Source organism: Miscanthus floridulus, chromosome 7 (genome assembly GCF_019320115.1).
Source record: "Miscanthus floridulus cultivar M001 chromosome 7, ASM1932011v1, whole genome shotgun sequence".
In the NCBI taxonomy this organism is placed as follows: Eukaryota; Viridiplantae; Streptophyta; class Magnoliopsida; order Poales; family Poaceae; genus Miscanthus; species Miscanthus floridulus.
This window is the reverse complement of record NC_089586.1, coordinates 30,255,219-30,279,017: the sequence shown is the minus strand read 5'-3', so window position 1 is coordinate 30,279,017 and position 23,799 is coordinate 30,255,219. Positions and strand designations below refer to the sequence as shown.

At 44.4% G+C, this 23,799-nt stretch overlaps 2 protein-coding genes across 2 annotated transcripts; one reads left to right on the top strand and one right to left on the bottom strand.

The window, feature by feature from the left end:
• Positions 1–5,237: 5,237 nt before the first annotated feature.
• Positions 5,238–8,387, bottom strand: LOC136462957 (uncharacterized). Its single transcript, XM_066462008.1, has 4 exons — positions 8,268–8,387; positions 6,143–6,985; positions 5,885–6,034; positions 5,238–5,786 (listed from the first exon to the last, which is right to left on the bottom strand). Exons 1-4 carry the CDS (start codon positions 8,337–8,339, stop codon positions 5,718–5,720), a joined length of 1,134 nt encoding a protein of 377 aa, XP_066318105.1. The 5' UTR covers positions 8,340–8,387; the 3' UTR covers positions 5,238–5,717.
• An 8,080-nt stretch (positions 8,388–16,467) lies between these two features.
• On the top strand, positions 16,468–18,252 carry LOC136465293 (silicon efflux transporter LSI2-like). Its single transcript, XM_066464087.1, has 3 exons — positions 16,468–16,614; positions 16,718–17,510; positions 17,628–18,252. The coding sequence occupies exons 1-3, from the start codon at positions 16,468–16,470 to the stop codon at positions 17,900–17,902; spliced, it is 1,215 nt and encodes a 404-aa protein (XP_066320184.1). The 3' UTR covers positions 17,903–18,252.
• Positions 18,253–23,799: the final 5,547 nt, after the last annotated feature.

The following is a 23,799-nucleotide window of genomic DNA, read 5'->3' as shown; positions in this document are numbered from 1 at the left end:
GCATGTCAGTGTTTGAGGTCAACGATGATGATGAGGAATAATGAATGGCCTTTGGACAAGGCACTAGTTTGTATGATAAATAAAGTTAATGTAATATTATCCCACTACTATGGTTGTATAACACTTATGGTATTGTAAGTTCGAAAACAACTGGTTTGTAATAATACTATCTTAAGACTTCCGCTATCTTTTACTCTGGTATATATTTGAATAAACTGTTGTAATCTGCAATGACTGTGATTGGGATCCTGTTTGAAAAGAGAAACGTGGATGATTCGGGTTTCTCGAGGACACCCGACAGACCTGTTGAGTTGTTGGGAACTCGTGTACGCTATTCGAGGTCTGTTAAGACAACGATAGGTGCATGTGGGCCCGATTCCTTAGGAGGTTCTGCCACAGGCTTCCACCACGAAAAAGATGAATTGGACGCCCATGCTGGACCTCCTCCTCTACTTGGATTGTATGCGATGAAGTAGTGATGTCCTCATCATCCTTCCTTTCTTGAATTGAAGTCGTCCTCGACTGAAGTAGATCGTCTCCTCCATTGGATGACAACAACGATGGTTCTGGAAGAAGACGTTCATCTTGGCGCCCCATCCTTCGCAAAGGCGGCTGCCATGGTGGCTTCCCTGTTGGGAATTCATCCTCCTTCTCCTGTAAAAGGTTAGTACCAACAAGAGGCATAGCACTAGGAGTAGGATCAAGTGGGCATATCGGTGATGTACAAGTTAGAGCATAACATGGTTCATCATGATCAACAAGAACAGATTTAAGAGCAAATAAAACTTCTTTCATGTTACTTGATGGTTCATTTGGTGGTTTGCTAAAGTCTTTATCATGGCCTTTCTTTTTCTTTTCAGCAAGTTCCTTTTCATATTGCACAATTTCAGCAGGTGATAAAGGAAGTAAAGCAATGGTCTTTCCTTTAAACATAAAAGTATATCTATTTTGCCTACCATGATGTACAACATTATTATCATATTGCCAAGGGCGGCCTAACAAAAGCGAACAAGCTTGCATAGGCACGACATCAAAATCAGCATAATCATGGTATGACCCGATAGAAAATTGCACACGAGCAGATTGTGTTACCTTTGCCTTACCACTATTGTTGAACCACTGAACATGGTATGAATGTGGAAGAGCACGTGTAGATAAACCAAGAGTCTTGACAAGCTCAGAACTTACTAAATTATTGCTGCTCCCTCCATCAATTATAGCACGAACACGGAAATTATTGACAATGAGGAACATTTGAAATAAATTATGGTGTTGTAGCTTGTCTACTGGCTCAACTTGTATACTCAAAACACGCTGAACAAGGATTGATTTGTAGTCTACAGTGCATGCCACACTATCAATTACCTCATCAGGATCTTCAGCACTATCCGCAAATTTATCTGCATAAAGATCAGTTGCAAGTGCAAATTCATTCTCTTCATCACTAGCACTAGCATACCCACCATCATCAGTAGCAATATATGCGCGTTTGCTGGGGCATTCTTTAGCAATATGCCCCATGCCCTTGCAGCGGTGGCACACAACTTTAGAAGAGCTGCTAGAGGAAGGTGTGATAGGAGAATTCTTCTTTACAGGCGCTGGTGGTGTCTGCACATTAGAAAATTTACTCACCTCGGTTGGACATGAAGGAATGGATGGAGTCACAGATGGAGTCATGGATCGCCTAGGTTGTCGTCCCTGTACTTCTCTTTCAGCTTTAATAGCATAATGATATAATTGGGAAAATCTAATCCATTCTTTATAGTCAAGAACATCCTGTATTTCACGACGTAAACCTCCAAAATATCTAGAACACTTATCCATATCATCCTCTTGTATGTTACTACGTGCTAGACCAATTAAAAGCTCCTGATAATATTCCTCAACAGTTTTACTACCTTGATTTAAACGTTGTAGTTTTAACCGCAGATTACGCTGATAGTATGGAGGAACAAATCTTGATTTCATTCGTCGTTTAAGTACAGTCCAGGTTTGAGGTATTTGAGCATTAGCATTAGCATTAGCATTATTGCAAATATCATTCCACCAGAAAAGAGCAAAACTAGTAAACTCACTAGTAGCAAGTCTAACTCTATGTTCTTCATGTACTTGATGGGAGCTAAATTTTTGATCTACAACCATCTCCTAATCTAAATATGCTTCAGGATCAGCAGAACCAGAAAAAGGAGGTATCTTAAACTTGGTTTTAGAGAAAGGATCATTATTACCTTGGTTGTTACCTCCCATACCGCGTCAGTTAAAGTTCAACCGATTACGGTTACGTGCATCCTCAGCACGTCGTTGAGCTTCGGCTTTAGCCTCCGCATCGCCATCGTCCTCCTTAGAGAGATCATCATCATCATCATCTTCATGACGTGGTTCCGGATGTCGTTGTTCAACATCTTCAATCCTCTTGGCCAAATTGGTGATTTGTTGAAGGATCTCATTGAACTTGTCATCAAGAATGGCACGGAGCTCGTTCTTAGAAACACAGTCATTGAAATCTATAGGTGCATCCTCGTTTCCTTGGCCGCTGTGTAGACTAGGCCTGATCTTCCAAAAGGTATGATAGCGTCGATTGGTGGAGACTCGACGTTCACGATCTAGACACGGTCCAACAGACCAAAAGACGGTGTCGCAGCACCCTGACAGATTCTGGACACTGACTTGTTTCGACGATTTCTATTGATTCCGAAGGCCTTTTGATGTGAAACCAATTGGGGTTGGTTTCCTTATCCAATTAGCTTTCCATCCATATGTGGATTGTCGAAAACGGAGTCCGGATGCGTTCTGGGTGACCAGTTTAAGGCAGACTGGTCCTGAAGCCCGAACTGGACTCGAACTTGAGTTGGACTCGGCTTCCACCATGAAAAAGATGAATTGGACGCCCATGCTGGACCTCCTTCTCTACTTGGCTTATATGCGATGAAGTAGTGATGTCCTCGTCACCGAGGGTAGGCTCCGCCTCGGCCAATGTTTGAGGGTTGGCTCAGCCTCGCCCGATCCCTCGGACATGGTTCCTAACGGAAGCTCACGCCACCGCCAACCACTACAGGCCAGAAAGTACAACCCCAGGTCAAACTTCTGGCATCGTGCATGGAGCGATCACGTCTCAGCATGATCCGTCCCCGTGACATGTCGTTCTAGGGGACTCACAGCGACCCATAGTGATGGACACATGGTCACTATGCTACCTACTCCCTGTACAGCCGTTGATCAGCATGTTGGTTCGTTGGTCTGACGCCTGGGTCCATTCTCCGTCGTGCCTGACCCCTCGACCGTGCCCGACGCCTGGGTCCACGCTCTATCGCGCCCGAGGGCGACTCATGATCTTACACCCACCTGTTGCTCCTGTACAACGAGTATAAATAGCCCCTTCACGACTTCGCAAAAGTCCTAAAAGGGCTCGGGGGCTCCTGTCGGGTTCATAAACCTAGGGTCCCCGATGGGCCCGCTTTCCAGCAAAATGTCGACCCAGCAGACGACATTACAACAACGCGTGACTCCTGGGCCAGCCCAGATTCCTAATGATAGGCCGAAAGAGCGATCCAGTCTCTGACCGAAAGGCCTGACCGAGGAGGGGACGATGCTCGCTTCCGACTCCGACCCACTTTTCCGACCGGGAATACGCCGAACCTCTGCTTACAGCTCTTCTCCGACCGGCACGGTCGGAGCCGACTGAGAACGACCGACCGGGGATGCCCGCTCGGTGAGGACCCAAGAATCAGGCGGAGCAGATAAGGCAAGACGCTCAAGTCAACCGTAATACCGATGACCGTACCCTGCACACATGCAGGACAGTACCGCCAGGCCTTGCCAGAAGGGTGCTATGCAACCTTTCAAACATGTCAGAACACAAACAGTGTTGTGGGCGTCGACATTTGTCCTACAGTATGGTAGGTGCCGACATTTGTCATCCCAGATAAACATGATGGGGCCTACCACGTGCATCTAGGCGTCAACAGTATGGTGGGAGCTGACAACTGTCTTGTACCCGACGGCGTGGGCAACAAGACTAGGTAGCACACATACTCTCTCTCTCTAAACTTGTAAGTCCGCCCCTTCACCTATAAAAGGGGATGCGCTCTCTCCTAAACAGAGGACGGTCATTCCGACTCTTTCTCTGCTAAGCTTTAGACATTTTGGACACTCGAACAGCTCCACAGCTCTAGAACTCTAAAGCTATACAGAACATATGTTTCAATACTTAGCGCACGTTGGAGCTCCCGTCACTCTTGGCCCTTCGGTTCAGAGCCCGACCGGACCTTTAACACCCCCTTCTTATTCCCACTTGTTTGTAATCCCACAACAAACTTCGAGCACCTGGGCTCAGGAATAAAGTCACCGACTGACTAGAACTGGACGTAGGGCATGTTGCCTGAACTAGTATAAACCTTATGTCATTGAGTGCTAGGCTACATCCGATCACAATGCATGGCAAAACTACAAATATTTACTTGTTGGTCACTTTTCGCACCGACAGTTTATTTTCTAGTCATTATTCTTAACCACAATATAATTGACTCATTGCATGTTTGTTAGTTAGACATTGAATTTTATATACAAATGCTCCATCGACATGTTTGTTGAATGAAATATGGTACATTAATCCAAGTATCAAAAAGGTAGAATTTTGAGTTGTTCTGCATTGGAGAATGCGTATTGGCACTTTCATGAGTTGCCTAGTTAGTTTGAAAGCTAGTATACAACATACTAATATTTGATGAAGACAAAGTTTATATCAACTTTGTAACTAATGATATCTTCATTTGAAATTATTTAGAGTCCAAAAACTATATTTTAAGTTCTCAAGTTTTGAATTTTCTAAATGACCATGGATGAAGATATGACATAAACCAAAGTTGTAGTACTTAACGAGATAAAACTTTTCAGTTCAAACTTTTTTTTTTCATTTGAAATCATTTAGGATCTCAAATATTCATTACAAGATTCACTAATACCAAAACAAAATGAAAGAATCGTGACTTTGTGGGTGTAGTGACAGGTGAGGTTCACGCAAAACAAGTTTGTATTCTGGTTGTGGTATGCGCGTGAGAATTTGGTGCAAATACCTCCGTTGTGATAGTGACGAAGACAAAATCATATAAATTTGGGAGCGCAGAAAAACCGCAGGAACATGAAAAAAAATTCCTGTGTTCCAGACACAGGCCCAATGCACATTCCACAGTTCACCCTTACAAGGAAGGAGAGATAGAGAAGGGATTAAAAATGTGACCCTACATTTTCGAACGAGTATTTGCAGCAATGCACAGTACACCTAGAAGGTACATGTAATATTAAGGATATATAACTTAATAAGGAACGCAAAACATATGCAACGCTACAAAGATGATTATTTTACAGTTAAATAAACATTCAAGTTGAGCTCCAAAGTATGGCACCGGCAACAGGGCCCCCGGACATCTAGCTTAACAGCGGAGGGTACTCTCCCCACGATGTATCTTTGGATGGCTTCGAGCCCGTTGTAGGCTTCCAAGATCTTTTCATTACTCAGATAGTAGCAGTCGCCAGTTTTGCGGGTAGAAGTCAAAGAACACCTGCCAACATTGTCGTCGTCATTCCGATAAAATACGCTGTCCAAGGTGATACATTCCAGTGACGTTGCATTCTCAAGAATATGGCATGTTAGCTCAACCATGCTCTACGCGGAGCAGAAACCCAAGATCGTCACATTCTTGAGGCTATCATGCTTGTGTTCAAGCATCTGCCTCATATGTGAGGCATCTCCAAAAAACTGAATGAAACGACATTTCGTCCTGATCTACCTGCAGAAGAGTACTTAAACAATCGATAACCATAGATACTTTATATGTTCTGCAAGAAGAAGACTTACTCCTTCAAAAAAAAAAGAATAGCGACTTACGCCAATGATGAAAGTCTCCAAAACAGGAGAACCGCTGAGAAAAGAAACCAAAGACAAATAATCATATCCTTGGGAAATGTCTCCATCAAGATAAATTTCCAAGTGCTTGAGGTGGAGGAATTTGGCTGCTGCCATGGGTGTAGTAACCATCTGTGGGAAGATATCCCATACGAATTAGTATATCTCAGGGCCCGAAAGCATTACTGCTACTGTAAAAAATCACAGAGGTACATAATAATATAGAGCTTCAGATCGTACCTCACTAAGTGAAGACAAACGAAGAGTTTCAACATTTGGTGTGATATATGGAAGCTTGGTAATAGCATAACAGAGAAGGTTGCAGTCATCTATACAGTCCATACTTATGTTCTTCACTTGTGAAGACCCAAGAGATAATTGTACTAGGTCACTGTCGAAGACAAATTTAAAGGTCAGGTTGAGAGCTTTGCTCTCTATCATTTGCAGCATTTCCCATGTAGACACAGTCACGCGGCTGAGTCGCTGCAGCACACATGGTATCTTCAGGCAGATTATTTCACTGCAATCTCTGAGTTCAAACTGCTCCAAAGCAAAAGCATTGGAGAGAAGGCACCCTAACTCTTCTCCTGTAATACACACTCCAAACAGGTAGAAGTTTGTTAGGCTTCTAAAGCAACCAATGCCAAACGTGGGACGGAAGGCACAAGAGGTGAGGTGAAGATGCTGAATCGAGTTTCCGTTCCCACCAAATAAAAGTGAGCACGGGAAGCTGTACCCTTCCTCGTATTGTAAAGGCAGCTTAAGGATGAGGTTTTCAACCCTTGGTGTAATAGCAATCTGAAGCCAGTTGTTGAGATAATGAGTGTCAAGATTGTGACAATGAAAGATGTTAAGTTTGAGTGTCTTCAAGCCATTGCCTGAGTGGTTTTTTAGAATCTGGTCAACTATGCATGTGAAAGCCCTTCCTATATCATCTTCTCCACATGCATTTTGTTTCAAACTCAGTGTTTTCTTAGTGAAGATTAGGTTTGGGTAACAACATCTCCATGCGCTTAGAAACATGTGAGATACACAAGCAGCATCTCGCAATGGCAGTAGGGAACGTACATAGCACCAGATGTCCTGCACATGCATGGAAAGGGATTCAATCTGAACATTAGGATTGCAAGGGAAAGTAGTTTCTTCAATTGAAAACAGAGGACCATACGGAATGCTCTATGATGTTTCCATATAAAAGAGCCAGACAGTGCCTTGAAAACTAAATATTGCCTAGTGCGGCGCCTCCAAGACATATTAAACTATTGAGGTTGGTCTTTCTCCTATTCCGCACTCCAACAGGAGGGAAAAAAATAACCAGCAATTAATTGACACTCCAACTAGTTGAGCATTGCCATGTTAAGCAAATTATCTTCTGCCTAAGGTACGACGCGTACTTCTGATTTGCATATATAGAATCCAACAAATCTAGTTGCAGTGTAAAATACATGCCATACACCTGTATTTGGTAAATAATGATGTTTTAAGATGTTATATCAGATAAAAAAAGTACTACTAGTTTGCCTCAGTGACTATGCCATGTTCGTTTGGCTGATAAGCCATGGCTGAAAGTATTGTTGGATGATTTGTTGTGAGAGAAAAATACCGTTCGTTGGCTAAAAAAGTACGGCTTATAAGCCAAGCGAACAGGGCGTATTATACTGCCAGTATTCTCACGATAGTTTTATATGGCCACAAGTTCACAATAACTCGGCTGCTGCAACTGCAATGTTATGTAGCGCTGTTTTTAACTGGAGTCTTTGAATATAGTGTTTGAATGTTTGGATTGTGTGTAATTTGCAGATGGAGATACTATGACTGTTGCCAGTATCAACTATCATGCATTCATGCTAGCATCCTTCCTACATGTGCTTGATGTGGAAGAATCCTAGGGGGCAGTTGGACACTAAGGATCTTGTAAGCATAAATAGCAGCAGGACACAGGTAACACCACAACAATCACATCGAAAGTTGAACAAGAGACTACTGCAGGTAATGGAGATCCAGACACAGTTACATAAAGCTTGCACCTTATGAAGAACTGAAGATACTAGAAGTCTAAGATTAAAGGAGGACATCTTTCTACTATAGTTAAATAAAAAACACAACAGTGGAAATGGAATGCTACTAAGTAGGAATATCATAGCATGCTGCAATATAGAAATCTAGGTGCCGACTATGGCCTTACAGGTGAGACATGATATCATTGTAAGTTGTAACAGGGACTGCCAAGAGAGGTCGATCGATGTTATTACAGATCAGCAGCTCATTATGAAGACACAGGGACCGAGTAGCCTAAGTAAACATTCTACAGGGACTGACCAAGTAATAATTTCTAAGTTGCAATTTGCAATATATATAAGCATACCTCTGGGAGGTTTGGCCCTGAATATCTTGGATGTTTACGACGCTGTGAGTTACCCTTCTTTGCTTTAGACATGGAAGTGACTGATTCATCTAACACATGCAAGACATCGGCGTTTGTATGGTTACCCTGTGGATAATACAGATACTAGTACATCATGCGCGCCATCGCGCGCGCCGGCAAATCACCTGGTTAAGACGCAGGTAAAGAAGATGTTTAATATTTGCATGAAAACAATATTAGGAGTTTAATGTAGATATGTCATGCATAAGAACTGAACGATTAGAGCTCTTTTTATATTTAACATGGTAAAACTATTCAGAATTGTAAACATGAAATGATTGATGTGGTAGATGACATTTCGTAGCAAAAACATAGAAGGCAATGCAATAAACTATTTGAGGTGTTCACAGTGCATGAGAAATATTCTAAAGCTTCTGTTTTCACACCGACCATGAAGCATGATTTTTTTTTCTCTAGAGTCACATAGAGATTAGAAACTGGAAGAAGGACATGGCATTTACCTTACCCATGTATTTGCGTCTTCATGGCCTACACCCATGAATTCTGCACTTAAGCAATCAACCATAAATTTAGTGTTAAGTTTAGGTACAGCAGGTTTGGTAAAAAACACTTTTTGAATAAAAGTAGCCGATTTGTGAATTGTGCTGAGGCATCTGAACATGCTTGAATACTTTAAATGCATACAGAAGCAACTAATTAACTATTTCCAGATCTTAACATCCTACCTTCTTTATTTTTACAGAACGCTTAATCTCTTGTTAAAATAAATACAACTGTTTCATAATCCATAAGATCGTGCTACCTTCCTGGTAGAAGCTCAGTAACTTCATAAATCAGGTCAACAGACTATATACAGCGCAAACCACCTTTCTGGCTTGGTTGAGAAGGAAAAAAAGGCTTGCAAAACTGGTTAATCTACTACAAAAATAAGCATGCTAAAATCCCTAGAAAAAAACAACAATAAAGGCACATCATCTCTGTTGGAACCATACTCTCTTGTACTGAATGACTTCTGTCATCTAGAATGCTATTTTTCCTGTACTAAATGACTTCTATCATCTAATGCTATTTCAGTGGATTCATAAAAGATTGCAAGTGGTATGACTCCCGTAAATTTGTTATACATATGACTGTGGGGTGTTTGGGTACAAAGAATGATTGACTGGCTGCTATAGAATACTACAAAAAAAACGAGGATTCAGCAATACTACACAAATGGTGCTACGTTACCATAGATCTTTATCGACTAAAACATCTTTTTTTGTTACCTCCAATGCTCAGCGCCCAGATTAGGCCGCTAAATTTTTTTTTCTCTGAAAACCAAGTAGGAGACACCAAAACAAACAAGACAATGCACAACCTGAAATCGATAAGCTCATAATTTATCTCAACACAAGGTAAGAAATAGTGCTTATGTTGAAACATGGGTAGGAGTAATAATAATCTTAGCCTGTATTTGTGTCAATCAGATACAAAGCAGGAACACAAAGTTGCTTTGATCTGACCGTCTGTACCGAATCTGGAGGTAATGTTAAAATATTTGTTTATTTCAAAATTTCGTACGCCTTATAGGTAACACCCAAAACTTTGTAATGTTTTGCACAATGATTATGAGAATAGTGCTGTCCAGATATGCAGTTAATTAGGGGGTTGAATATGGCATTGGAAGAGGTACGTAGTCTTGGGTAGCAAGCATTTGACAGCAGGCTATGGAACCATATAGGAAACCAAAGACATCAGTCTACCTGAAAATAATAACGATATGGGTGCTGAAAATAATAAACATGCAACCACGAAACTAACGATGCTCAGATTATTATCTTGCTGCAGGCAGCCTTGAAACTAAAGCATGACTGACCTGGTTTTTCAGCAAGCATGGTCTGATCATGCACCCAAAAAAAGAGTGTGTTTCTGAAGATTAGATATCTGGGAAATTAATAACTGTAGTGCATCAAACTATGTCGACGAGATTAGTTAAAACACTGATAGATCGATAAGATTGTTTATTGCAGCTAAAAAACCGTTAAATATTTATGTCGCTTTGAAACGTATAAACTGAATATATATCATCAACGGGGGATGATGTATATGTAGAGCCAAAACGTCTTAAGGCACAGGTGGTGGTACCTTGTCATCAAATGTATGGTCCATGAGCCTTATGGTTCTGGAAGGCTGCACCATGTCACAAAAACATATGTACATGTACATGGCAGTCCTCCATGCATGCAGATGGCAGCCTGCAAAACAATAACAAATGCAATCAGTGCTTAGCATGTAAAACCAAATTCGTGTACTCCGTCGCAGCAGGACGATGGTAAGAAAATAAGCACAAAAGTAAACCATGCACTGTTCCAAAGCAAGACAACAAATTGCATAGTGTGTAAACCTTTAGAATCACATACTGGAAAAAATTAAGGATGTAATCTATGCACTCAAAGTATGCAGCAGGAATGTTTCGATGCAAGATGATTGTTTGTAGAGATTTGGGATTAACCTAAACATGAGGGAAATTGAAAGGAACCTGCAAACTAATGGTATCATCATGCTGAAAGTATTTGTACCTGTAAAAATTATCGCCTCAAAAATTGAAGTAACTTTTGAGAAATTGTACTGTCTCTGCATCATATATGGGAGACGTTGCCTATCAGGAGCTACCTGAATTTTAGATGCTGGTGCCTAATGTGTATATTTTAGGTGGCGGTATCTATAAGTTTAATAAATCAATTTATCACGTAAAGGAAATGAGATATTTGCTTATTGTGTAGATTTTAGATGGCACTTCATATTGGGCAAACCAAAAAATATCTTCTATGATCAGTCTTGGCAATAGTTTAATTCTTTGTACTGTAAAGGTCATATGGTATTTTCAGCAAAGAACAATAAATCATTATATCACCAAAAGCATGAGATCAACTATCTTTGCCGGTGTACATTTCATATGGGAGTTCATATTGGGCAAAGAAATAATATCTTATAAATTATAGAAGTAAGAGCACTGCTCCACTAAATTATAGAAGCAAGAATAATTATCTCTACGGAAAAATGTAAGTAGCTGGTAGAACAAAAACAATAAAGCAAGAAAAATCATAGCCTTTACGCATGTGGTGGCAAAGTTACAGGATGAAGCAGGGAAATAATAATAACATCAAGGTAGCATTGTTGAGGCATAATACATCAGATGCAGGTATTTTATCTGTAGCGTGAATAGCTTCACTCCAAGGATATCAAGGCGTTCAAAGAGAGACTGTGGTAACCCTGCATGGTTTTTTTTTTCACATGATGACTGGACCCAGACTGCAATGATCTCCGACAAGGACCACCTACAATTTGAAGAGTATAAATAAAGGATAATAAAATAAAACAATATTTTTTTGACCTGCTTGACACCAAGCACGAAAGGAATAAGGCGTTCAAAGAGAGATTGTGCTAACCCTGCATGGGGTGTTTTCTGCACATGATGAGTGGACCCAGTTGGCAATGATCTCCAACAAGGATAGCCTACAATTGCAAGAGTATAAATAAATAAATAAATGATAATAAAATAAAGCAACAAATCTAGATTTCTACCTGCTTGACACCGAGCACCAAAGGAATAAGACATCCAGGTTCTGTTGCCTGCGTGTACACATCAATAAGAACCTGGCAATGAAGTTTGCTGTTGACTCAGGATACATGGCACAACAGGAATCATTGTTAACCTAAGACAGCAGGAGGCGATAATAATTGCTTGTTGGAAACGGAAGTCTGAAAGACGAGGATCTTCAGTACCAACACAGGTGCAACAAATGACATCGGCACTCTGCAGTATCTCTCTTTGAGTGGCACACGTTAATGCCTTGTACTTCTTCTCATCACTGCTGGACAGGTCACTTACAATAGTATAATATGCTTGTAAGAATACTCACTCAATAATATGTGCATATCACATTCGTAAAAAATGCTTGATTGTGGCACGACGGTATCACAATATTTAAACATGGATGACGTTGTTCATCTTTCAGCTGCTTTAGCCCTATGTAGTTCAGAGGTATCAAGGTGCCTAACCTAGATTTTACATAAACATCAGCGACATTCATAGCAAGATTAACCTCCATAAAAGCAACAAAAGGATGTACCAGATAACGAAGTGTCAGATGCTCAACAGGAGACGAAACAACTCCTCTAGATTTTGCCCACAACGTAACGAACTGTAGCGCGTAATCGAAATTAATAAAAAATGACTAAATACCAAATCAATATCAGGATAACAGCACCAATAGAAGCTGGAACCGAAAAGGTGAGCACTGGAATGGGGAGTTTTGTTGTTTATCATGCTATGATTATCCACAAACTGTTAGTTGAATATCATTATTATATAGGTATGTATGCATTTTGTATCTACTATTATCATTTGCCGATAACTCATGAGCCATCGCTAGGCCTGAGATCGTAGCACTGAAATTAAAATGCTACAATTTTGCGCTACCTTTTTTTAGTAGAAACCGATTTAACAGGTGTTCCTATCTCGTATGGGGGACAGGGATAGCTCAGGCGATGGATGTGTGGGCGCTGCAGCTGTGGCCGTTGTGCTCCAAGCCAATGCCAAATCGACAATGACCAGAGGTGGGTAATGGTAGATGGAGAACCAGAACAGTGCAGAGCAAGCAGTGTAGCTGTAGATAAATTCAACACCTAATCAAAATTAAATAACACTCAAAAGGGATGTATTAAGAGTTACAATGAAGAAAGTTCAAGGGCCTACAGTGACACACAGCGCAGGTACAGAAACAGAAGCTTAGTGGATAAAAGAACCATTTGCGAAAGGAATCAATATGTCTATGAAATAAACAGTTACATGCATGATGGGCTCATGTGTCAAATGCGAGGAGAGTAAATCAATACCTATGTTTATGCAAAGAAACAGCAAAGCCATGTCTACATAGCTTAAGATGAAGACAGTAGCACCGAGTTCAAGTCTTGAATTGTCAAAAATTTTCTGGAATGGCAAAGCATGAACTGAAGCCCAAATTGGGTTGCATATACAACCAACAACAAATGGCACACATGGAGGCAAACATGCCATCGGTTAGAAATAGGATCACTCATGTCATCCAAAAGTAAGCGTCTTCCCTGATTCCTAAGGATGTGATCTAAAATTCAATATATGTTTATTCTGTCAAACGACAAAAGCAGAACCATGCCTACTTAGTTGTGACTTCCACCAGACTTAGCTCATGTTAGTACAGCTAATGTTTTTTTTTGTACTTGCAAATAGGTATACTACGATTATGAGGAAAAAAGAGATGAAAAGTGAGCGGTTGCAGTGTTGCACCTTCACTTAAGGAGCATAGGAGGCACCATGACGCCAATTTGAACGCAATATTGCTGCAAAGTATGGAGGCAAGGTTAATAGAACTCATATAAACACCATAGGAATTGCCAGGAATCAAGATCCAATAAGATGCAACCTTGGAACTAAACAATGCAGGCAGGATAGAGCCTCCAACTGAAGGAAGAATGGAGCAAGATTTCGCCAAGATCTCATCCAATCCTATAGGCTGCGCGGAAATTGATAGCCCAAATTGAATTCGTGACCTCTCAAGCAAAGGATCTAAACCAAAAAAAAATGCCCGAGACGAACAGAAGCAGTAACGCTAGGTAAACCCAAAGTACATAATGGATAACCTCATGACCGAGGAACAAAACACATCGCTGAACAAAGCAGCAGGACGGTAATCAGGGCAAACGGCACGGGAACTCGGATCGAACTGACAGGACATATTGGAATGTACCTAACAGCACGATCACACGGAGTAAGACAAACAGAAACTAGCGATTTGGTAGGAAACATAAGCTAACAAAAGAAAGCACAGCGTGGTAAGAAGCGACAAACCCGCTGTACAAAGTACAATTCTAAGCATACGCACAGAATATACAGCAAACATATGAATGCACACACAAACACATGGAATTCATCACTGAACGTGAGGAAACTGATCAGAGGAAAATAAGCAGCACCTGTACAGCAACCGGATAAGAAACAGGCCCCCCTGCCGATGAGCAGCTCTCTACCACGACACCACGCGACTGGCACCCGCGTTGCGCCGGGATTCGGGAGGATGAGGACTGGAGGAGAGCGGCTGCCTGTGAATACGTTTTTTGTTCATAATGGTAGTATGAAGTATAGACGGTTACTGTAAGCAATTATAATTTCATATAAATGAATACTTTAAGCAACTATAATGCTTTCAGCATTCACAGGTATATATGCATTCTCTATCTACTATTATCATTTGCCGATAACTGATGAGCCATCGCTAGGCCTAAGACCGTAGCACTGAAATTAAGATGCTACAATTTTGCGTTCCTTTTTTTTAGTAGAAACCGATTTAACAGGTGTTCCTATCTCCTATGGGGCTAACTCACCTAGTCACATGCCGACGCTTTTCAGAGAATGCAATCACCGCCTTTTGAATACGTTGCAGATAACATAGTTTGTTTGCATCAATGTCCCAAACCTGCAAACGATGTGCCTTCCAGATTAGCAATACATGCATAAGCTATGAGGGGAGACATTTTCAATTTGTTTTCGAGAACAGGAATCGTATGTGCAAGCAAACTACATGCATACATATAGAAAACATAATCAAGGGATCAGAGACATAAGGTGGCAAAGGAGATATAGGGTTTTTTTTGAAGTTACCGTAGCAGGACCAAGCAAGGTCAGGGAGGACGAAATAGAGCAGAGGATGCAGCTGGACTGGCTTCGGTCGCGTCAACGGGGCCGGTGACGACGCAGGCGGGGTCGTGCTGCGCTGGGTTCGCCCACGTCAGCGGAGGGCGGTCGCGCAGCCGCCGCGGCTGTGGCGAGGCCGTAGCGGCAGCCGACGGCTGCACTGACGGCTGCCCACGGTGGTGCGGCATTCGATCCGGCCGCATGGAGTGTTCCCCGCACCGGTACGGCACCCGATCCGAGACAAGAAGGGAGAGGCAGCGACAGATCAGGAGACGGAGAGGCACCTAGGGTTCCCTGTTGCACAGGAGCAGCCGCGCAACATCGGTAGGAGGCCGCGCGGGGGGGGGGGGCGTTGGGGGGGAACCCGCGCCGGCGGCCAACGGTGGGGCCCGCTGGCGCAGCTGCGTTGCCGGTTGCGGCGGCGCGCCGTCGCGCCCTGACACCGCTTCGCGGGGTGCGCCGCTGGCACGGGTCCGGCTAGGCCGAGTCGAGGCGAGGGGGGAGGAGGAGGAGGGCGAGGTCGGCCGCAGCCGCAGGTCGGCGCCGGCGCGAGGCACTGTCGCCCTGGCGTCGCCCGTCGCCCGTCGGGGGAGAAAGGGAAGAGGAGAGAGGATGGGGAAAGGAGAAGGCTATAGAAGCTGAAGCAGGAGCTGCGAATATATTCGCTTGGCCGGATTCCGACGATGAGCCGGATAAGCCGAGCAGAATCTGAGGAGAAGCCGGAAAAGGCGAGTAGAAGCAGGGGTAACCGCTTACGACGGAATCCGCTTCAAGACATCGTAGCCGTACAACGCGAGATCGAACGGCTGACAATTCAGGTGACGTGGATGGGCTGAGAGGCGACCGAGGCTCGCTGCTTCGATAATAATAATAATAATTATTATATATATATATATATATATATATATATATATATATATATATATATAAGAAAACAAGGCTCAAGCAAACACACAAGGGTACACGGAGGAGAATCTCGCCGAGGAGTGAGGGGACAGGATCAGGATCAGGATCAGGATCACAGGGGGAGAGGTGAAAGGAGCAGGCTTAGACTCTGCGACGATGATGCTGTCGCCGCTCCGTCTGCTGCGTACTCAAGAGCTGCGGCGTCCTCACCACCCCAGCCTCCGGATCGTGTCAAGAAATCGAGGGCCGGTGGCCAGCCTCTGTTTTTTCCCCGCTCGATCAATCAACCTAGTACAAGTATAGGGCCGTCCGACCGTGCGAGGGGCGGGGATTCGGATCGGAACCGAAAAGGCTCCAGCCGGCGGAGAAGAAGAAGCCGGAAAAACTTTTCGGCGTCTGATTTTAGAGTCTTTTACTTGTATGTCATTAAAAAAGATGGTTTAATCGTCTATGTCCCTAAAAAGTTTGATCTATCGTCAGTGTCTAAGCTCGAAAAACTTTTCTCTCTTACGCCATTCTGTCACTAACGGTGTGAAATGTGGGTGGCAAAGGACTTGAATGCCCCTGGAACTTTTGTTTCTCATGTGCCACTGCCTACTGGGCGGCACCGTCCTGGACCTATCCATCAACGGCCTCACCGGCCACATCCCGGCGTCGCTCGGGAACCTGACGTCGCTGCAGGAGCTTCAGCTCAGCGTGAACAAGGTGTCCGGCCCGATCCCGGCCGAGCTCGCGCGCTGCACCAACCTCACCGACCTCGAGCTCGACAACAACCAGATATCCCTGATGTGCCGCCTGTTCCCTCGAGCTCGCCGCTGACTTCGTGCTGGAGCTTGCCGCCGAGCGCAACCTCCCCGCCAAGCCCTTCCTGCTGGCGCTGGCGTCCAGCGCCAACATCGGCTCCAGCGCGACGCCCATCGACAACCCGCAGAACCTGGTGATCGCGTTCAACAGCAAGATCCCGTTCCCCAAGTTCCTCCTCGGCATCCTGCCCGCCATGCTCGCCGGCATGGCCGTCAACATGGTGATGCTGCTGTGCATGTACTGGAAGGACCTGGATGGGAGCAGCAGCCCCATCGACGTTGACGGCAAGCGGATGGAGGCCGTCGAGGAGGGTGCCGGGGCCCATGCCGGCGTCGAGCGGAGCCCCAAGCTGCAGCTGGGCAGCACCAACGGCGGCAGCGGGTACATGTCGCCGCTGATGACGGAGAACATCTCCACGAAGCACCCGTGGTTCATGCAGTGCACGGAGGAGCGGCGGAAGCTGTTCCTCAAGAGCTTCGCGTACATCGTGACGGTGGGCATGGTGATCGCCTACATGGTGGGGCTCAACATGTCGTGGACGGCCATCACCACGGCCATCGCCCTGGTGGTCGTCGACTTCCGCGACTCCGAGCCGTGCCTCAACACGGTGTCCTACTCGCTGCTCGTCTTCTTCTCGGGGATGTTCATCACGGTGAGCGGATTCAACAAGACGGGGCTGCCGGTGGCCATCTGGAACTTCATGGCGCCCTACTCCAAGGTCAACAGCGTCGGCGGCATCTCCGTGCTGTCCATCATCATCCTCCTGCTCTCCAACCTAGCATCCAACGTCCCAACAGGTACGTACGTATTTATACGTAGCTGCATGCGTGCTATGTTAATTGGTTGGCATGCATGTTCCTCAGCACCTGTGCTAATTAATTATTAATTGGTTGGTCCGTACTGCGTGCATGCAGTGCTTCTGATGGGCGGCGAGGTGACCTCGGCGGCGGCGCTGATCTCGCCGGCGGCGGTGGTTCGGTCGTGGCTGCTGCTGGCGTGGGTGAGCACGGTGGCGGGCAACCTGTCACTGCTGGGGTCGGCGGCGAACCTGATCGTGTGCGAGCAGGCTCGGCGGGCGACGCGCAACGCCTACGACCTCACCTTCTGGCAACACATCGTCTTCGGCGTGCCCTCCACCCTCATCGTCACCGCCATCGGCATACCCCTCATCGGAAAGATCAACATCTGACCAACCTCGATCGCTCACGTCATCGTCGTCGTCGTACTCTCATCGGTATCATCATCGATCACTCCGGCCGGCCGGCCGTCGGTCGCCGGCCACCGTATCGTCGTCGTCTATCATCACTCTATCTTGATCTGCAGCTAGCAGGTAGCCACGCGATGCATGCGCATGCATGCAGGCATCAACGTAACGCCGGCTCATCGTGTGGTGTATACTTATATTACGACAGAGTATAATTGTACGTACGTACAACGTACAGTGCCCCTTCAGTTCCGTATATGTACGTGGTGTGTATTATATATTATTAATTATGGCTCTTTAAATTAAAGCTAGAATTCACTTTTAGCTTTATTTGCTCGTCATCAGTCGGACTATATATTGTGATTTTGGAGCGAGAGGAGTAGCAAGTGCATCTGTGCGTGCATTCAGTGTACTTGTCGTTACATTATTGTATTTACAAACAATACTAGCTACACTCGGTGGCATCGGTAGAAAAGTGTTGGATGGAGGAGGCAGTTTTTTTAAGGGGCAGTTGGAGCAAGAAACCTAGAAACTTGGAACTAGGTCCTTCGTATATTATCGCATCTCTTTCTCGGTATCTCACTGCCCTTTGTTTAAAAAAGGGGGCAATCATCAGACTACCATTAGTCATGCTCTAAAAATAAATCAAATTCTCAAGTCACTCATCTTAATTACGACATAGATCAACTACACAAGTATCTGCAAATTAAATGCAACACCTTAAAAAGTTCCAGTACGGTGCCGCCCAGCAGGCAGTGGCACATGAGAAACAAAAGTTCCAGGGGCATTCAAGTCCTTTGCCACCCACATTTCACACCGTTAGTGACAGAATGGCGTGAGAGAGAAAGTTTTTCGAGCTTGGACACTGACGATAGATCGAACTTTTTAGGGACATAGACGATTAGACCATCTTTTTTAATGGCATACAAGTAAAAGACTCCTGATTTTACTAATTTAATAACTTTTTGTTATTATTAAAAATATTTATTTTTGGATCGTCCACGATTTTTCGGGGGTGGTTTTAGCGTGCCACGTCAGCGGCAACAGATGTAATTCGGACTGCGTTAACAGCATGTCCAAGACTTGTTATTATCAAAATGTTCAGAAAAGAGTAGAAAATTGCTACTGGAAGAAGAGTCTCCAACAACAACACCCAAAATACAAGACTCATTCGTCATTTGAGTAGCGCAACAAGTAAAAGGTTCAATACATATTCGGCATCTTCTCCAACAACGAGACCCAAAAGAGAGTCATTTCTGCAAATGGGTTTTCAGGAGTGAGGATACTTATATATTGGGTTGTGCCTCTCAGCCAATCTAAAATAGATCTTTCGTATAAGTACTATGTTCGAGACTGATTTTAGATCTCTTGTTATCTATTTTGGATTTAGATGCCCGTATGGGTTTCTCATTGGAGACAGTCTAACCAGCTTTGATGGGGAAAGGAAAGGCAAACAAACAATGGCAAGGCTAGGCAGAATGAAGGAGATGAGGAGGACGACGTTAGCAGCGGTCACGGGGAGTCTGGCAACGCCATAGCCACGCAGGAGAGGCACACACCATTCTCTAAGGGCGTGATTGGTTGCTTTGACGAGGGAGAGTCGGGATGAAGAACCGGTCTAGAATGGTGAGATATATGCTCATATCGTGCACTCAGTCATGTTTGGTTATCTTGGTTGTTGGTCCAGTATGAGATGTGATCTTGTTTGGTTGTATGCATGAATGAGAGTTTTGAGTGTATGACACATGTGTCCTTGCGCCATGCCTGAATCAAGCCATCCTATACGGAGAGGGAAGTGGAAATTGAGAAGACGAAGTCGTGCGGGATGGAGGAGGATAGATGAATGAAAGGATACAGGCGAAAGGTGCGAGGCGGGCAACCAAACACGCCGCATAAATAAGGTCAGATATTAAAACGGTGCAGGAACGGTCCGATTCGACCTACCAATCACGCCCCAAGAGATAATGAATAAGTGGATAACATTGATCCTGAAATTTTCTCTTCCAAGGCTTTGTTGCTGTCTCAGAGCAACTTCAACAGCTTGATTAAAATTAGTAGTTAAGTTTTATAATTTAACTAATTTGTAAAATAGAAAAACTCCTCAAAAATTATCTGTGTACTAAATGTCAAAGAGAGTATTCAATTAGAAGCAAAAGCTACAACAACCGGTATATAGTGGTTGACAAAAGGTAAAAAGAACAACAATAATAAACGCACGTAGTGCCATAGTGTACCCCGGATTCACGACGCACCCTGATCACATGACTCTAGAATCTCAATTTAGAGGAAACACAAGTCACTGGCGATCAGAAGACTTGAAGACAATGGGTCAACGTCATGTCCTTTGCCAGCAGGAGCTAAGCTGCCTCCGTGTATAGGGGGCGCATGCACCTCTAAAAATTATAAAAATAATAAGTTTGATTAGAATTTCACTATATATGCACCCAGTTATGAGACTCTGCCCCTCTCTAATTTTCTTTAGCTTCGCCACTGTGTGCCGAAGAAAATGATCAACATGTCAGGCCGCTGGCACTGACGATTCTAAGCAGAGCCAATTCCCTCACTGCCATCGCATAATTTACCTCTTCCCTAGTTGCCATCGAAATTTTCAAATTTCCCTCACCGCTACCTAAATAAATTCACACCTCGCTCGTTGCCAGTATGCTTTGTTTGGTCCTGACTGCCTAATTTGGCCCGTGAAATTTTCAGATTTGAGCTTTATTTGGTGGCCTTTTTAAACCTCAGCCCATCGCTGAGATGAGGCTGAACGCCTGTATCGTTCTAAAGAAAAAGGCCGCATTTAACCAAACGAATCCATTTGTGCGATTATTGTTTTCTTAAAAGAACCACACTACAAAAATTAAAGGAGACGTACACGCACTTTATTTGGAACGAGGAGTCACCTGTTTTCGAAAACCGAAATAAATAGAGAAACACGCCCCTTCTGCTTCAAGATTGTTTGGTTTTGCTAAGTGATGCTAGACTTAGTGATATATAAATTTATAAAAAAATATATTAAAAATGGGCGTAGAAAAATTATCATAACCTACACTTTCTAACAAAGTAACATCCATTTTCACTATCTCGAAGGGAGTAACTCTTTTTTTTTCTGAAACAAAATAATGACACATATACCTACACCATGTTTTTGCGGACGTCTAGGAGATTTGACATGTTACAAAAACATCTTGCTGCTAACTGACATCCTCTATCCGTCCTAAAATAAATACACTTTTTGAGGAGTCAAAAGACTAAAAATATCTAAAAATTACTAATGTTTTATGATGTATTAAAGTATATGAAATATATTTTTATAACAACTTATTTGGAGGTACAAATGTTGATAGTGTTTTCTATATTTTCAATCAAATTTTAAAAAGCCTGACTCCTCGATAAGCGAAATGCATGTTTATTTTGGGACGAAGGGAGTATGATTTATCACTGAAAGTTAAATTAAATCAACTAAACTTGTGCAATGCACAAAGCCTCGGACTAATGTTTAATGTAGTCTAGAGGTTTTTTCCCTGAACTTAGCAAATATGCTAGAAAATTTATGTTAGAATATGTAACAGCACACAGTTGCAGTATACTAGGGGGTCGGAGTGTCTATGTATAATCTATTTTGACACCTAGGGCGTCGTTAAGACGTATTGTATTAAACTTTTCTCTATATTAATAAAAAAACATGCAAATCTTTTCCGTGATCGAGAAAGAATATGTTAATACCTCTAGTCATGGCTAATCGTGACACCAGCGACAGTGACTAAATGCCCTGTTCGCTTGGCTGATAAGTCATGGCTGAGAGTACTATTGACTGATTTGTTGTGAGAGAAAAATATTATTCGTTGACTGAAAAAATAAAGCTTATAAGTCAAACGAACGTGGCGAAAGATGGTTCAAAGTTCAGGCTGAACGGAGGAGGAGACCATGGACATACGCGGAGATTGTTCATCATCATATCCAAAAATCCAACGGGCTCAAGGAAAAACTTGCACGAATGGGCCTGGCGAGTGGCGACCACATCGAACGCGAACGGCTCTCGTTGGCCTCTGGAGTCTCAACTCTCAACACGAAAACCAGAGTACCCCTCTTGCCCGGGGCAAGGCGGCCAGCCAGTCCAGCACCCATCTCCGCTCCGCATTCCCACTGCCCATGGCGGACCGAAACTCTCGCAGCCTCGCCCTCGTCCTCGTCGCCAAAGCCCTAAACCCTACTCCCAGCTCCATTTCGGAACCCTAACCGGACCTTCCTGCGCCGCCGCCATGGGCCGCAGTCGCGATGTCCCGCTTCGTCTCCTCCGGCGTCAAGCTCCCGTCCGCGTCCGCCTCCGCGCCGTCCCCGTCGCCTGCGCTCCTCTCCGCGGCGCTCCCGTTCGCGCACATCGGTCGCGCCATCGACGTCGCCGCCCGCCGCCTGGGCTCCTGCCTCCCGCGCGTCCCGGTCGCGCGGGCCGACCCGGCCCTGCCCCCGCCTCCGCGGCGGCACGGGAAGGATGGCGGAGGGCCCGAGGAGCGGGTGCTGATCAGCGAGGTCGCGGTGCGGGGGAAGGACGGGGAACCGCTGGAGCGGGCCGAGCTGGAGGCCGCGGCCGCCGCGGCGCTGCGCGCGTGCCGCCCCAACGCCGCGCTCACCGTGCGGGAGGTGCAGGAGGACGTGCACCGCATCGTCGAGAGCGGACTGTTCCGGTCGTGTATGCCCGTCGCTGTCGACACCCGCGATGGCATTCGCCTCGTCTTCGAGGTCCTCCTTCTATCCTCAATACTCTTGTTGTCCCCACTTTCTTTCCTTATTTCTGGAGCTAATGAAGGCACAATTTCGGTTCTTCTTTTGGTTTCAGGTGGAGCCGAACCAAGACTTCCATGGGCTGTATGTGAGGGCGCCAACATGCTACCGTCCAAGTTCCTGGAAGATGCTTTTCGTGATCGCCATGGTAAACATGTCCCTTTCTTGTTCTCAAATAATGTTCAATTTGTCAACAGATTATGTGCACTATTGTCTGCACAACCCATTGAGTCTTTGGAGTTACAATGTGCAGGAAAAATTATTAACATTAGGCATCTGGATAAAGTGATCAAATCCGTCAATGGATGGTATCAGGAGCGTGGCCTAACTGGATGGGTAGGTAATCCGAATTTGTGTTTCTCTGTCACATAGTTGCTTGTGCTTAGCTCCTACAATGCTCATACCTGTACCACACAGAAACAAAGATGAAACTGAAATAATTGGTACCACGGAGCAGGAAACTAAGGTGATTAGGATAGAGAAGGGAAGAATGGGAAACCAGACATGCCTAGTGTGCACGGATGTTTACATACAAAATAGGAAACAAAAGGTAAATTGATCGAATAGGTGAATAAAATTGACATAAATGAAAAAACTTTGAGGTGAAGGAGTGAGAAGATTGTGGACGAAGCTGATTAGGGATTTCCTGAATCCGTTATAGATGAAACCCTGCAAACAAATCAGAATACTCTAGTTGAGAGAGGTGGAGGAGAAGATTGAGAGTCAACCTGGTTTTGGGTTTCCTGATTCCAGTATGGGTCAAACCCTGCAAACAAATCAGAATACTCCAGTGAAGATCACAGGCATTAGGGGAAGACGGATGCAATGGGAGGGCTGCGGGCTGCCTCCTGCTTCGTACTGGATGTTGAGGAGTTGAGTGGTCGGAGTGGCAGTAGTGGGAAGTTATGGGGTTGGTTTGGTGCAAGGCTACCCGACTGTTGCTTTTGTTTGCGGCGAGCTTGAGGATTAGTGGACTGAAAAATGATAGAGATGGCATGGAACAACGTGGTTGAGGAGAAACAGGAGTTTTCCATAGGAAGAGAAGGCAGGTGGCATTGGTAGCCCTGAGGTGTGGGAGATGATACATGTTCGGGCAGATG